This window comes from Centroberyx affinis, unplaced genomic scaffold (genome assembly GCF_046629955.1).
Source record: "Centroberyx affinis isolate AG114_WGS23_722 - 3 ecotype Tasmania unplaced genomic scaffold, CSIRO-AGI_Caff_v1 ptg003861l_1, whole genome shotgun sequence".
Lineage (NCBI taxonomy): Eukaryota > Metazoa > Chordata > Actinopteri > Beryciformes > Berycidae > Centroberyx > Centroberyx affinis.
In genome coordinates, this window is record NW_027281708.1 from 93,035 (window position 1) to 107,994 (window position 14,960).

General features: G+C 40.2%; 1 protein-coding gene across 1 annotated transcript in view; it reads right to left on the reverse strand.

Moving 5' to 3' along the window:
• The window catches only part of LOC139662677 (pre-B-cell leukemia transcription factor 3-like), a 63,495-nt gene that overhangs the window by 24,349 nt on the left and 24,186 nt on the right, over nt 1–14,960 (reverse strand). Inside the window, exon 3 of the mRNA XM_071541397.1 lies at nt 345–586. Coding sequence (XP_071397498.1) covers nt 345–586 — 242 coding nt within the window. The remainder of the gene's footprint in view (nt 1–344; nt 587–14,960) is intronic.

Below are 14,960 nucleotides of genomic sequence, written 5' to 3' on the forward strand. Positions count from 1 at the left end.
CCACTTAAACTCTTTTCAAGGCTTAGTAAAACACTTTGTTTGTATTTTGGTTATTAAAATTTTGGAACACAACAGAAAGCAAGGTGCATTCACTTTTCACTGCAAAAGCTGTTCCTTCCTTCAACATATGGGCTTATGGACAACAGTTCAAAGTGTCCCCTTAGCAAATTTAATGAGCTGCACTGCAAAAGAAATATCCATTCCATCTAAATATTTTGTAAAAATCCATTTGACTGCAGGCTCAGTAACATACAAGTCTTTCAAGCACAATACAAATATCTAAAACATCTTTAAAAAATGTAAAAATTCAAGTGTCACCAGCACCTAAAGAACGAGTGCCTCACCTGTTCATATTTCTCTAGTTCTGTGTGATAGATCTGTCTGATCTGTGTCAGCTTGGCTCTATAGTCCGAGTGTTCGATGGAATTATCAGCTCCACCGCCCACTGCTGCCGCTGCTGCTGCGGCCGCTGCAGATCCACCGCCTTTCTCTGGTCCGGCAACCCCCTCTGCCAGCAGCATGTTATCTAGTCTCATCAGCTGGGGGTCCGGGGGGTCTTCTTCCTGTGTACCGCGGATACTGAGACCTGGCAAACAAACACAGACAGCGGTTACACTATGATGTTAACAGGATCAATAAGTGAGTGGAGTCAAAGAGAGGCTCTTAATTAAAGCAAGTAGATAACATAACAATAGAGCATAATGAGGATAATACACTATCTTCGTTGACAGAGCATCATTGGTACTCCATATTATTAGATTTGCAGAGTGGATATGCTCTTATACACAGATGTGCACAGACATACTGTATGTACAGGTCATATACATGAATGCAGGGCAGTTGTACAGAGAGATCCACAGCATGGGAGCAGAGACAGCAGTTCAGAGTTTAAACAGTGCACAGCATCCAGGCTTTAGCACCTTCCTAGTTGGCTGTTGCAGCAGGAAGGATTTGGACAGTCAGACGGCAGACTGCCAAACGAGTGCCTGAAATGCTCCTTAGTACACTTTGGGGGGGGGTGAGCCAGAGGTACAGCCAGAGGCGGTATTGTTTAGTTAAGTTAAGTTTAGTTTGGACCATGTCGTCATGTCTGCCACGGCCTCCTGTCCAGGCTCAGCCCTATGACAGAACTCACCTTTTGTACCAGTTTGCAAAGCCTGCTGGCATCCCCTACTTACATTCTGCTTCCCTTTCTTACTACTACAAAGAGTACTGGCCATAAATGATTGGTACTGATTGGTAGAAGATGCAGAGGAGTCATGGTACCACAGGATCCGTGATTTCCATGCTTCCCATTCATTTTCTAGCCGTGCATTTCGAGAGATGGTGTGTCACGTTAGCTGCTCCACATCTGCATAAAGTTGAGATCTAGGCTACTTTATGCAAATCAGGGGCATCCAGCACGACTTGCCGCCTCTGGAAACTCCCGAAACTCATGTACTAACTTTTAAACTAACCGTTGTCGATCTAAAATGACGACACATTCAGCAACTGCATGGCTTAAATGTTTTCAGAAACACATTTCGGTGAACTATTTTCGTAATATAAGAGAAAGTTTGCAAATGAGCCGCCATGTTTTTCCAGTTTGAAATCCGGGGGCAGACGGCCCAGTGAGTGACAGCGTTCGTCCAATCAGGTGCAACAAGGAACCAATATGGAAGCACGCCTATCAAGCGTCCAATACTGGGAAGCAGAGCAATCCCTCACGTGAAATGATGCCCCTGTGAAAACATACCATCAGTCACACATATTGAATGACTTGAGCCTCCTGAAGAACAGTCTCTGCCCTCCATGTATCAGTCCAGTCCAGTTGGTTGTTGGTATGCAACCTAAAGTACTTGTAAGACTTCACCATCGCTACCTTCTCACCCTGGATGGTGACAGAACTCAGTAGGAAATCCACTACCAGCTCTTTCATTTTACTGATGCTCTCCTTTTACCACGTGATGAAGTTCTCCACCAGACTCCTATAAACTCCACCACACTGCCCTCACTGATACACCCCACAACAGAGGAGTCATCAGAGAACTTCTGGAGGTGGCATGGCCCAGAGCTGTATCCGAAGTCAGCACAGTTCCCTGGGGGCCTACGCCAACCCGCCATGGTCCTCTGCAGAATGTTGAACATTGTCCACCATTGTCCCATGTCTTGAGAAACGTCGACTCTTTTTAATAAAGCAATGCAGAGGTGATCAGTGTGTGCGGGAATTGACTTTTTTTCTTTGGAATTGGATCTTCGGGGTAATTGATTCCCTGCACCACAAAAGAGACAAAGCAAGTGGTGTGCGTGTTGCCTTCTACTCATCCCGAACATTGTCCACCTGCCTCACTCTGAACTCCTCCTCAAGAAGGAGGTGCTGGATGGTGTTGAAAGTACGCTGATTGCCACCAGGGTGATTTAGATGGGAGTAATCCCTGTGGAGCAGTTATATGATGGCATCATTCAAGCCTAGGTGGAAATAATACACAAATTGGAGACAGTCCAGGGAGTCCAGGGAGTCCAGGGAGTAGGGCTGGGCAATAACTCAATATTATCGTTTATCATCTTTCAGTGGAATCATATCGTGATGATATGAAGATATTTTTATATCATGTCACACATTTCTACTGTCTAAATTGATGATGACAAGCAAATTTTACTTAAAAACTCTCATAAAATTGGGTATGGTAGGAATATTATTTGATTTGATTTTGTTTGACATCACACCTAACATTACCATTCGGTTCAATGAGATGAACATTCATTTGATTATTTAACGTGATTTTGCATACATGAACCGTATAGTGATATATATTGATATCGAGAAAAATCCTTATGATTATCATGATATTGATTTCAACCATATCGCCCAGCCCTACCAGGGAGTCCTTCACCAGGTATCTGAGGTACTCCAGGACCAGCCTCTCAAAAGTACATGCGCACATTACAGTCTCTCTTAGATAAAATGTTAAAATGTGTGTACCAAGTTGTAAATACAACACCAAAATGGCACATGGGTACAACTCACACCCACACACAGTGAAGAAGCAGTGTTTATGATGGAGCCTGGAGGCACGCTGGAAAACATTTGTCTTTAGCGAGGTCGTTTGTCATCTCTTTCAGACAAGTGAGAGAAAATCTTTGTGGACGCCGGCTCAAAATGAGCTCCGTTCAGACCCAGCACTCTGAATCCCTCACACCGTCCGTTTGGATTTTATGTGAGGAACATTTGGCTCGCCATCAGGTGTGTGTTGAGGTCATGGGAATATCTGCCTTCTGTCCACCTGTTAGTCTGCATGTATCTGTTGGTCTAAATGGACGTGTGTGTGTGTGTGGCAGATTGCATGTATCTGTGGCACTGATCCAACGTTGCTTATTTGCAGTAAGTCATCCTATCTCCAAAGAAAAAACAAAAATGATGGTTCACAAACATACAATGCTCTCTCTGCATTTGATAAGATTTCTGAGAATATCTGAGAGTATTTTTATTGTTAGATATGATTTTGTCCAGAATTCCATGACTATCTGTATTGTAGGTAGAGAGATAACAGTGAAACTATGATCAAAATAGTCATTCTTCTACATTCTCTAGTTCTTGTAAATGAAATAATGATGAAGTTTAACAATGCATCAGTTTGCTGGGGACCCCATGGAACCCCCTCAAGGACCCCTGGTGGTCCCCGGACCCCACGTTGAGAACCACTGTATTAGCCAACGTTATCCAACCCTCCCCCCACCCCACTCTGCTTTCCACCTCCTTTTTCCCAGGTAGCACCGCTGCTGCCCAGGGGCTGATTTTCATGTCAGGTATATTAACTGTAACAAGGAGACCCGATGTGCCGTTCCACCTCAGTCCAGCTGTCACTTCCACTCCTCTCGCCAGCCCTTCTGAGCCAGTTCACCGGGGGCGGGGGGGGGGGGGGGGGGTTCTGTTTCACAAAGGTTTTTCCGGCTCTTCCATCATAGGCGTCTCCTAGCCGCGTGAAATCAAACGCTCCCCCCTCCCTTAAGGCTGCCATGGGTAATAATGTACACTAAAGAAAGGCTTCATTAGGTCCTAGTTCTGAACATTTAAGCAGTACGTACATGTAGGGCTGAACGATTTTGAAAAAAATATCTAATTGCGATTATTTTGACTGATATTGCAATTGCGATATGATTTGCGATAGTAGAGGGAATGATCATTTTTACATCATTATTCTCACTTTCATTGAAAAACTTTAAAATGATTACAGTGTGATTTTTGCGGGGATCTGTACCAAACAAAGATGTTTTCTTAAGTTTTCACCTTTAACAAATATTGCGCCTCCTGCGATTTGAAAACTGCAGTAGGCCATATTGCAATTTTGATAAAAAATTTGATTAATTGTTCAGCCCTACATACATGTTAATATTAAATAATTTTAGCCACATTCTTCATAGAGAATGGAAGGTGAATGAATGAATCTGATATTGTACCACTGCATCATACAGCAGCAGCCTTCTACCATCATCTCAGGACATCTACCTCTTCATGATTGAGAGTCTCTCGTGTTATTTTCCCTCTTTTACCTTTCATTTCCATTCGTTGACACCCTCCTTTTTTTCTTTTTTTGAACAAGGATATCTAGACTCTACTTTCACACGGCAGGCAAATGGTGCAAATTCAGCACTTTGGGGGTATCTTCAAGGCGACCCAGTGACTCTCCTTTGTGCACCAGAGGCTCTCCCTGCACTTAGAAGTGCCCTAATTAGGAGGCAAAGAGTGAATCCAACCAGGTCACACGCTACAGAGTGAGTCTTGATGCAGAGAGGAGGGTGCATACATACATGAAGGATTCAATTTCATACCACACACACACACACGGCATGCTGCTACACATTTGTATATAAGACTGTATGAATAATTCTAAAGGAGGAGGGCACAGCACTGGTTACTGTTACTGGCATTCTGCATGTGAAATGTATGTAAGTATGTGAATGTAGGGCTGGGCGATATGGTTGAAATCAATATCATGATAATCATAAGGATTTTTCTCGATATCAATACATATCACGATATGGTTCATGTATGCAAAATCACGTTAAATAATCAAATGAATGTTCATCTCATTGAACCGAATGGTAATGTTAGGTGTGGTGTCAAACAAAACAGAAATATTCATAATAATATTCCTACCATACCTCATTTTATGAGAGTTTTTAAGTAAAATTTGCTTGCCATCATCAATTCAGACAGCAGAAATGTGTCACGATATCAAAATATCTTCATATCATCACGATATGATTCCACTGAAAGACAATAAACGATAATATTGAATTATCACCCAGCCCTATGTGAATGGAATTATTGGATGGGTTTAGCAGTGGATTAGTATTGTATATGTGTGTACGTGTGTGTGTGTGTTCTGAATTTGCATATGAATTTGAATAGAATTCAGCAGAGGCATGCCTCAATGGACACACGCACACACACCCCACACGCACACACACCCCACACAAACACACACACACACACACACACACACACACTGCTGGATGAAGCCTTACTTAATGTTCCCATCTGCAGACACAGGCCAGGATTTGGTCTGAGCATAACTGCCTATACGTACACAGTCGGCCACACACACACACACACACACACACACACACATTGCCATAATAAAGGAGAATCTGGCTACAGTTGCAAGCTTCTCCGTGGCCGCGGGCCTCTGAAACAAACCTCTGCCAAACCTACAGCAAACCAATTACCAGACAGCAGACTGCAGCTGATCTGAAGGGAAGGAGGAGCTCTAACACACAAAGCCTGCTTACTGTGTCTGTCCTCCGTCTGCTTCCCTCGCTTTCTTTATCTGTCTCTATCCCCCGTCTGTTTCCCTCGCTTTCTTTATCTGTAGCTCCCTTTCCTTATGGTGCTATATGTGCTCTTCTTTCTTTGTTTCTTTGTTTGTTTCTTTCTTTCTTTCTTGGTATATTTGTGCTTTTCTTTCTATATTTGTGGCTTTCTTGCTTTCTTTCTTTCTTTCTATATTTGTGCTTTTCTTTCATTCTTTCTTTCTTTCTATATTTGTGCTTTCCATTCTTTCTTTTTATATTTGTGCTTTTCTTTCTTTCTTTCTTTCTTTCATTCTTTCTATATGTGTGCTTTTCTTGCTTTCTTTCTATATTTGTGCTTTTCTTTCTTTCTTTCTTTCTATATTTGTGCTTTCCATTCTTTCTTTTTATATTTGTGCCTTTCTTTCTTTCTTTCTTTCTTTCTTTCTTTCTTTCTTTCTATATTTGTGCTTTTCTGTCTTTCTTTCTTTCTATATTTATGCTTCTCTTTCTTTCCTTCTTTCTTTCTTTCTTTCTTTCTTTCTTTCTTTCTCTCTCTCTCTCTCTCTCTCTCTCTCTCTCTCTCTCTCTCTCTCTAGGGGGTTCTCTTGTTTTGTCAAAATGGTGCAATCCTGAGAATGTAGACAGTGCATGCCTATGCTTTAACATGACACTATTATATGATGGTGCTATTATTAATATTCATTACAATTAATATTATATTATACAATTATCCAATTATATACTGGATATTATATATATTTGTGCCACCATTCATGTCTCTTAAGTTACCTATGTTGATCATCCATCCTCCTCACCAAGAGGATTCAACCTAACCCCACACCTTTATCCACTCAACGACAAATTCTCTCTGTCTCTGTCTCTCTCTCTCTCTCTCTCACACACACACACACACACACACACACACACACAAGCTCCCCTTGAATACTAGCCAAGTAGCGAGTTGGACTATAGACTCAAAGCAACAGTTAGCCAACCTCTCCACATAGCCTCAGCTGCTTAAATTAAATGAACTGGATGGAAATAAACTGCTTTCAAACCAGAGGATCAGTCATTTCTCTGTTTCAGTTTTTCTGCCACTCGATGTGGAGAGAGATGTGCAGTGGGAACATGGGCTCTGATTGGTCAATTGACAGCCAATCCTGATGCTAGACAGCTTTGCCCCGCCAAATAGGACGTCCTATACCAAACCCAACATATAGAAGCGTGTCACTAGAAGCGGGTTACGGGTCGAAGATTTTGAGATTTTGTCTCTTGAACCCAAATCTGAGAATATTTTTGTTTTGTCAGATATGATTTTGTCCAGAATCTCATGACTATCTGTATTGTAGGTAGAGAGATAACAGTGAAACTATGATCAAAACAGTCATTCCTCTGCATTTTCTAATTGTGTTAAGTTCTTGTAAATGAAATAATGTTAAAATCAACAATTCATTAATTTACTGGGGACCCCCTGGAACCCCCTCAAGGACCCCTGGTGGTCCCCGGACCCCACGTTGAGAACCACTGCCATAACGCAAGCCAAAGGGAATGCTTTAGCCCTCCATTTCCAACCAGCTCTTTGACTGCAGTATTAATCAAAAACACTCTGAGGAGCCTGTTCTCCTCTCTCTGATGTGGTAATGGTGAGGTGATGACACAGTTTAAAGATCAGTAAGGCAACCGCACAACTGTCAGCTGAATGGGCTCTCTCAAGCATTATGATGATAATAATAATGCCCTTGATGTGTCTCTCTTCTTGGGCATTTTACCATTTATATGAAGCAGAGAAGAAAAGCTGAGCCAGTCCAGCTGAAGTCCAAATACTTCATATATGAGTAGCGATCACTTTTTCGGCTACATTTTGATAAAAAATTTGATAAGAGCAGTGATGGACAGTAACTAAGTACATTTACTCAAGTACTATACTTAACTACAATTTTGAGATACTTGTACTTTACTTGAGTATTTTCATTTGATGCTACTTTATACTTCCACTCCACTACATTTCAGAGGGAAATATTGTACTTTTTACTCCACTACATTTATTTGACAGCTTTAGTTACTTTTCAGATGGAGATTTGACACAATGGATAATATAACAAGCTTTTAAAATACAACACATTGTTAAAGATGAAACCAGTGGTTTCCAACCTTTTTGGCTTTTGACGTCTTCCAAAAAGCAGTGTGTAGTCGGGTCACATTTCAGATGTCTATGAGTTGTTAACAGCTCCACCAAATAGTGATTTTTCCCTCTAAACCTCACATGGTTTCATTTCAATAAATGTTCAAATGATCCAATATTTCAGCAAAAATCAAAGATTAGACAAAAAGTCCAAAAACTGAAAACAGATTTGTGTATCAAAACTTTGTTTTTTCTTCTTTCCTCTCCCATTAATCATCTCACGACCCCTCAGATTTATCTGGTGACCCTTTGGAGGGGCCCGACCCCTAGGTTGGGAACCACTGGACTAAACTAGCTAACTGTATATAAAGTAGTTCAAACTAGCTCCACCTCCAGCAGCTACAACAGTAACATGCTGCTTACACACTGATGCTTCAGTATTAATAATCTAATGATGTCATATATAATAAAATATCAGTCAGAGGGACCAAACCACTACTTTTACTTTAATACTTTAACTACATTTTGCTGCTAATACTTATGTACTTTTACTTAAGTAGGATTTTTCATGCAGGACTTTTACTTGTAATGGAGTATTTTTACATTGCTGTATTGGTACTTTTACTTAAGTAAAGGATCAGAGTACTTCTTCCACCACTGGATAAAAGAATGAGGCAGGCCTAACCCTCAACTCACATTCTTCAATGGAATAAACAGCAAAGGATTTCATTCAAAAGACTGACACAGGGTTGAATCATCTACTGTGTACAGTATTCAAACCAAATTGCAGCCAATCCAGTGGCGTGATGCAAATTGTTTCACTCACCCATTAACTTTTCCTGAATGAAATGAACACCTATCATTGTGAGATCAATATGTAGGCATGTACAGTGCTCTGTTTTAGGCTTGCTTACTAATGTACACAAGTGTTAACAAACTGTACTATTGTTTTACCATTATGACAGACCATTAAATATTGCTGACGTAACATTAACTCTGGAATTAATGGAAATCTTGCATTGTGCAGATTAGGCTTGGGCCGATATTCGATATTATCGAATATCGCGATATTTCGTGGATATCAAGATCTCTCACGATATTGAATATGATTGGCCTCTAAAAGACCATGTCAACTACACTGCGTAACCCATAGATTGTAAAAAAAGATGGACGTAATGAGTGTGACGTCACCCATAGGTTTCTGAAGGGCCTGTCATGACCTGTCAATCACTCGGAAAACTACCCCGCTTTATAACTGTTATATCCCGTTAATGACGCACTTATTTTGAAAATCGCCATATGGACACACATTAGAAGAAGTGAAATTAGCTGCTGAGACGATAATCTCTTGTCAAAAAAATTTATTGACTTTATATTTTGAGTGAGAAGTTGAGCTGCGGTCCCATAGACATGAATGGAGTTGGGCGGGATTTATATTTTTGGAGCCGGCCCTCTAGCGGACGTTGGAGGAACTGCAGCTTTCAGCCACTTCCTTATTGGCTTCAAAATTCACCCATGGTTTTGGCCACTTGGCGTAACCACTCGGTACAATCTCTCCAAAACAGATCCACAAATCAAAGGACAAAAGACATGAAGCCAAAATAAATGTCAAAATGTCTCCAAAATGTAGAACTTCTCTGGGCCACTTAACCCACATCCAGTCCGCTAGCACCTTCTGTTCAGTGCCTTGAACAAAAGTGAAGTTCTCTTGGATTATATGTTGTGTACTTCTGACTGATCTTTAGTAAGAATCTGCCATAGGTAGATAATAATCTCAGTAAACTCTTGGACAGGATTTGAAAGTTGGTATTATAGCGATGGGCTTACATTGGCAGAAAATATTGCAATTTGTGAGTCATTTCGAGTCGTCGCACTTTGAGTCACAAGCGAGTCTCAATCATCATGTACAAACATAAGTAAAGTCACAAATCACCATAAAAAGTTGGTGAAGAACACATGAGCCCAGCCTCTATGAGCTCTATGAAGGAGAGTAATCTATAAGATAATTCCAGCTCACTATTACCTTTACCCATGGCCACTGCATCTTTTCATTTTTTGCAGGCAGATGTCCTTGCTAAATGCAGATCAATAGCAAATATTCATGGGTGCAGGTTGGGGATGCAGGCACAACTGGACAGTGATTATCTTCTAAAACACGCAGACAGCCAGTGTAGCCTACAACCTGGTTACAATTCATGCAAACACACACACACACACACACTCTCAGAAAATGAGGCAGGCCCTTATACCGCACACAAACAGACAAAAACATGGACACAGTTACAGAGAGGTGGGAGAAAGACATAATGCACAGAAATATATTTATTATCCAGTCCCCACACACACACAGAGTTTTCTTCTGTTTATAAAGTGTTCACTGTTAACATACTAAAAAGATCAAAGATTCATCAATGCAGATTCTGACTGTGAGAAATATATATGTAGCTTCAAACGTGAAATTCCTGCCCCAAAGGTTTTCTCACAACATGCGTGCAATTCACAATCAAAATGCACAAATTTACCTCAAAAACAGGAAGGAAATAAGCCTTTAATGATCTAAAATAAAATGTAATAAGGTAACACTGGCCATGCATGAGCTAAAGTTCGTATCACTTGTGGATCGACTTTAGCAGAAGATGGGGAGGATATATGGATGAGGGGGCTGGAGCCTCTGTATCCATGTAAGGACTCTTATAGAGCAGTTGCATTACAAATCTCCTAGCAACCAAGTCTGGTGCCATCATGGACGTCCATTGGAGGAAGTGAAATCTGATAAGGATAATTTGGTTCCAAATGTAGGTTACTGTGACACAGTAAACTGTCTTGTCTTTAGCCCTATATCCTCTACTCCAAAACACTCTGAGTTGTAGCTTGAAAGTCACCCCAGGTAATCTGAACACACTGTTGTTTTTTGGCTTTGTTAGCTAGCTAACTAAAGTGGAAGAGAAAAGCTTCTGCACACTTAGGTCACACTTAGGTCCATGCAAGTTTCGCTGGTTAGCTAGCTAACTAACCAGCAATTACATTAGCAGAGCAACCAATGTTAGTGTTGACATGCAGTTTGCCACTTGCCACTGATACTACTAGATACATTAGCTAGTGCGCAAATCATATGTGTTTACGACATATCCCGCCTTTAAGACAGCAAAGCACCCTGGGTCCGTCCTCATTTTTCATTTCTACTCTTGGTTTACACTAGAATTGGTATTTAAAAATAAAAGTAGATCCCGTCTCCCAAACAGGAACTGGAACTTAGGATCTCTCCTAAATGGTATCCATCCATATGTTCTCTTCTCTCAATAAAAAGGCTATTTGGCGAAATTACGTTCTAAAACGTTGGACCAACAGTCAGTTGAAAATCAGTTGAATCTGTTCACCAACGTGTTAAATGTCAGTTTTCAGTCTATTTTCTGGCCTCATTCAAATGAATGGGAAGTAAAAATCCTAACACTACAAACTCATCCAGCTGCATCTGATCTTGATGATTAGTTTATATTCTGGTTTTCATGGTGGTCAAGAGCCAAATAACCCCCATGTTAAAACTAAGTGGGATATTGCTTTAAGCTTTTAGCTTGGTATGCTGAAACTAGCTGTATTAGATGAATGATTTCTGGTGGTCAGTGATGGTAATGCACATATTTTTTCAACAGATTGAAGGTGCCATTAATAAGGTTTCCTATTTCACCACCACCACTACCACTCCATCCCCCCTTGCAGTACATGAGCACACACACACACACACACACACACACTGCTTGATGAACTGGGGCGCCTGCAAGACTCCAGTATGTGTATATTAAAGGCGGTCACCAGGGAGCTGAGGTGTATCCTGTCTTTTGGTGAGACAAAACAGATTGAAGGGAGGGAGAGGAGAGCAGGAGGGAGGGACGTGGGAATAAGGGGGGGGGGGGGGGGGGGGGGGGTATTAGGGGGCAGAAACATGAATAAATATAGAAAGGAATCAACTGCATAATTGACACGGAGCACCTTTTTTTGGGGCATGAGAGCCCATTATTGGCACAGCGGAGAAACAAATACACCTTTTAAATCACCGGAGTACCCATTTCCAAGTATAATTTAATCTGTTCAGCACAACACTTGATGCTGACTTTGCCGCGGCGCGATGGCATGGAGGGAGAGGGGGGGGGGGAGTGAGAGTGAGAATTGTGGAATTGTATATTGAACGGGAGGCTGTGGGAGGCGGTGGGTTTCTTTGCCAAGCGGCTCCGATTGAAGCTGAAACGAGCCACCTAAATGCATATTTCATGCCATAAAGCAACACATAGACACGTTTTTATCTCTCCCGAGCACCCCTGATGCGCTGTGTAGGATGTCTTTTTTTTTTTTTTTTTTTTTTTTTCTTCACGCTCGCTGATACCCCGGCATTAGTGGGCCCGCGTGAGAAAATTAGTCATATAACATTGTTTCATAGGCACGCTAGGTAATACAGTGTGACACGCCGATTATGAGTCGACGCCGCTTCGTTTTTGTTTCTTGAAATAAATTAGCGATTGAAAACTGGAGGTGTGATTTTGGAAAATGAGATCTGATGCACGGCTGACATATGGGATTACTCCTTTGCTCCTCTGCGAGACGAATCAATAATTGATGTGGAACTGGTAATTGCTATTAGAAAACGCGTAATGAAAAGAATATATTATAGGAGACAGATACATAGAAATAAGGGTCTGACAGAAAGACAGTTTAAATAATGTTTTCGGAACGCCGACTCGGATCAATATGTGTCACATCGCTTTCTTGAGGCTCCCCTATATCTGACATTTATAAGTATTTAATAAGCATAAACCAATAAATGACAAGATGCAAAGTTTGAAGATGGAAGATACAAGCATGTCAGAGTTGGAAGGTTATGGTTTGATGAGTATGAGCCCAACACAAAGTCATAATTTTTGGTTTACAGCATGTTTGATTCATTTATCGTCGACAATATTTATTTATCGTCTTTTATTGGCTTTTTATTGTGTCTTTATCGGCTTTTTATCATCTTTTTATCATCTTTCTATTGTCTTTTTACATCTTTTATCTTAACTCTATCTTAACTTGATCTTACTTTTATTCTATTATTTTATTTATTTTGGTGTTCATCCTACAATTATACCACTATTTACTTGAATGTTTGCTCTTTTCCACCTCTGTCCTCCTATGATCCTATAATCCCTGTTTATTATTGTTTTATTGCCTTTTAAATTCATAATTTGAGTGTTCTTCTTTTATTTTGTCTGTCAAAGCACTTTGTAAACTCTGTTTTTAAAGGTGCTATATAAATGAAGTTATTATAATTATTATTATTATTTGCAGATGAGGAAAGATCCTTAAGTCATCATTATATTATTGCTGATGGGTTGCACAAAGCCCCTTAAGGGCTTTCCTTTCCTTAAATGTTAAGGTGCCTCGCATGGTCTCTTAAGTATTTGTGCCCTTTATGCTGTTATTTTAAAATAAATTAATACTAGAGTCGACAAAAATGATGTTCTGTGTGTAGGAGGTATCAGGCTATCTATAGCCGAATATGCTCCCAGCTTTCTTGTTGGCAAGATTGAAAGTCACCAAGCTAGAAGCTCCTTCAATGCTTTTCCCCATTAGCTAGTTCAGATGAAATATGTATGACATGGGTTGGTGTCACAGAAATGTACACTTTGAAGAAACTGCATGGGAAGTTGTGAGTTTTATAGATGTTGCACTTTTTTTTTTTTTTATCATATTATGATATTGTTTCCATATTTTACTGGAATATACGATTTTATCACAATGTGAAAATAATGTCCAGGGAGTGTGAGTTGGTCATTATGCCATGCTTTTATCGTTGTAATAGTCAAATTCCTGCTACATTGTTTCTTTAAAGCAATAAGTGGGCCTACTTTTAGCCTATGCTTCAAAAAAGTAGATCAAGCCTGACACTTACTCATAGTCTAATCTAGTCTACACACCAAGGCAGTGATGGATTTGAAGCATGTAACAGCTGCAGATGCATTAAATAACCCTTTCTCTACCATAATTCCCCATTTTAATGAAAGGGAATTTTGTTTTGCTTATGATCATTTCCACTGTGAGACTTTTATAGGTCCATACTAACTTTATAGGTCCATTCAACTCCATTGAATCCAAATTAATTACTTTGATTTATATACTGTAAAGTAGTGTTACAAGAGTATTGCAACAAACCCAATGGCAGAATATAATATAAATATGATTTACCAAACCTATTCTGCCTTTTTAGCACGTTTTCACCAGCATTATAAAAACTTGGGTATCATGTGCAAGACGCTCTGACCAAGCTCTGACTAAGGGTTATGACAAAATACAGCCTGATGTGGCCGTCAATAAAAATATGATAAAATCGAGGTTAGGTCTTGCCTTATTTTTGTTTTTGAGTGCCGCCATTCCGATATTTGTTTGAAGCCAGTTTGTGGTAGAGCTGCAACGATTAATCGATTAATCCATTAGTTGTCAACTATTAAATTAATCGGCAACTATTTTGATAATCGATTAATCGGTTTGAGTAATTTTTTTAGAAAAATAAGTCAAAATTCTCTGATTCCAGCTTCTTAAATGTGAATATTTTCTGGTTTCTTTACTCCTCTATGACAGTAAACTGAATATCTTTGGGTTGTGGACAAAACAAGACATTTGAGGACGTCATCTTGGGCTTTGGGAAACACTGATCCACATTTTTCACCATTTTCTGACATTTTATAGACCAAACAACTAATGGATTAATCGAGAAAATAATCGACAGATTAATCGACAATGAAAATAATCGTTAGCTGCAGCCCTAGTTTGTAGTTTCTGGCAGAGCAACCAACCAGACTATGCAAGAAGGCACACCTGCTTTCCATTTTTCACCAAATAAATCCCTTCATCTCCCTTCAATACTCCATGTTCCAGCATCGACTAGTCAAAAACATTTACACCTTTATCCTCGCTGCCCTATTCTAGCAGAGGGCACACCGTGAGATCCTGCTCTCCTCTGCTTATTTCTGCTGCTTAGCGGAAAGAAGTCTCCTGGCTGGAGAAAGAGGAAATATGCTGACTATGTGTTTTT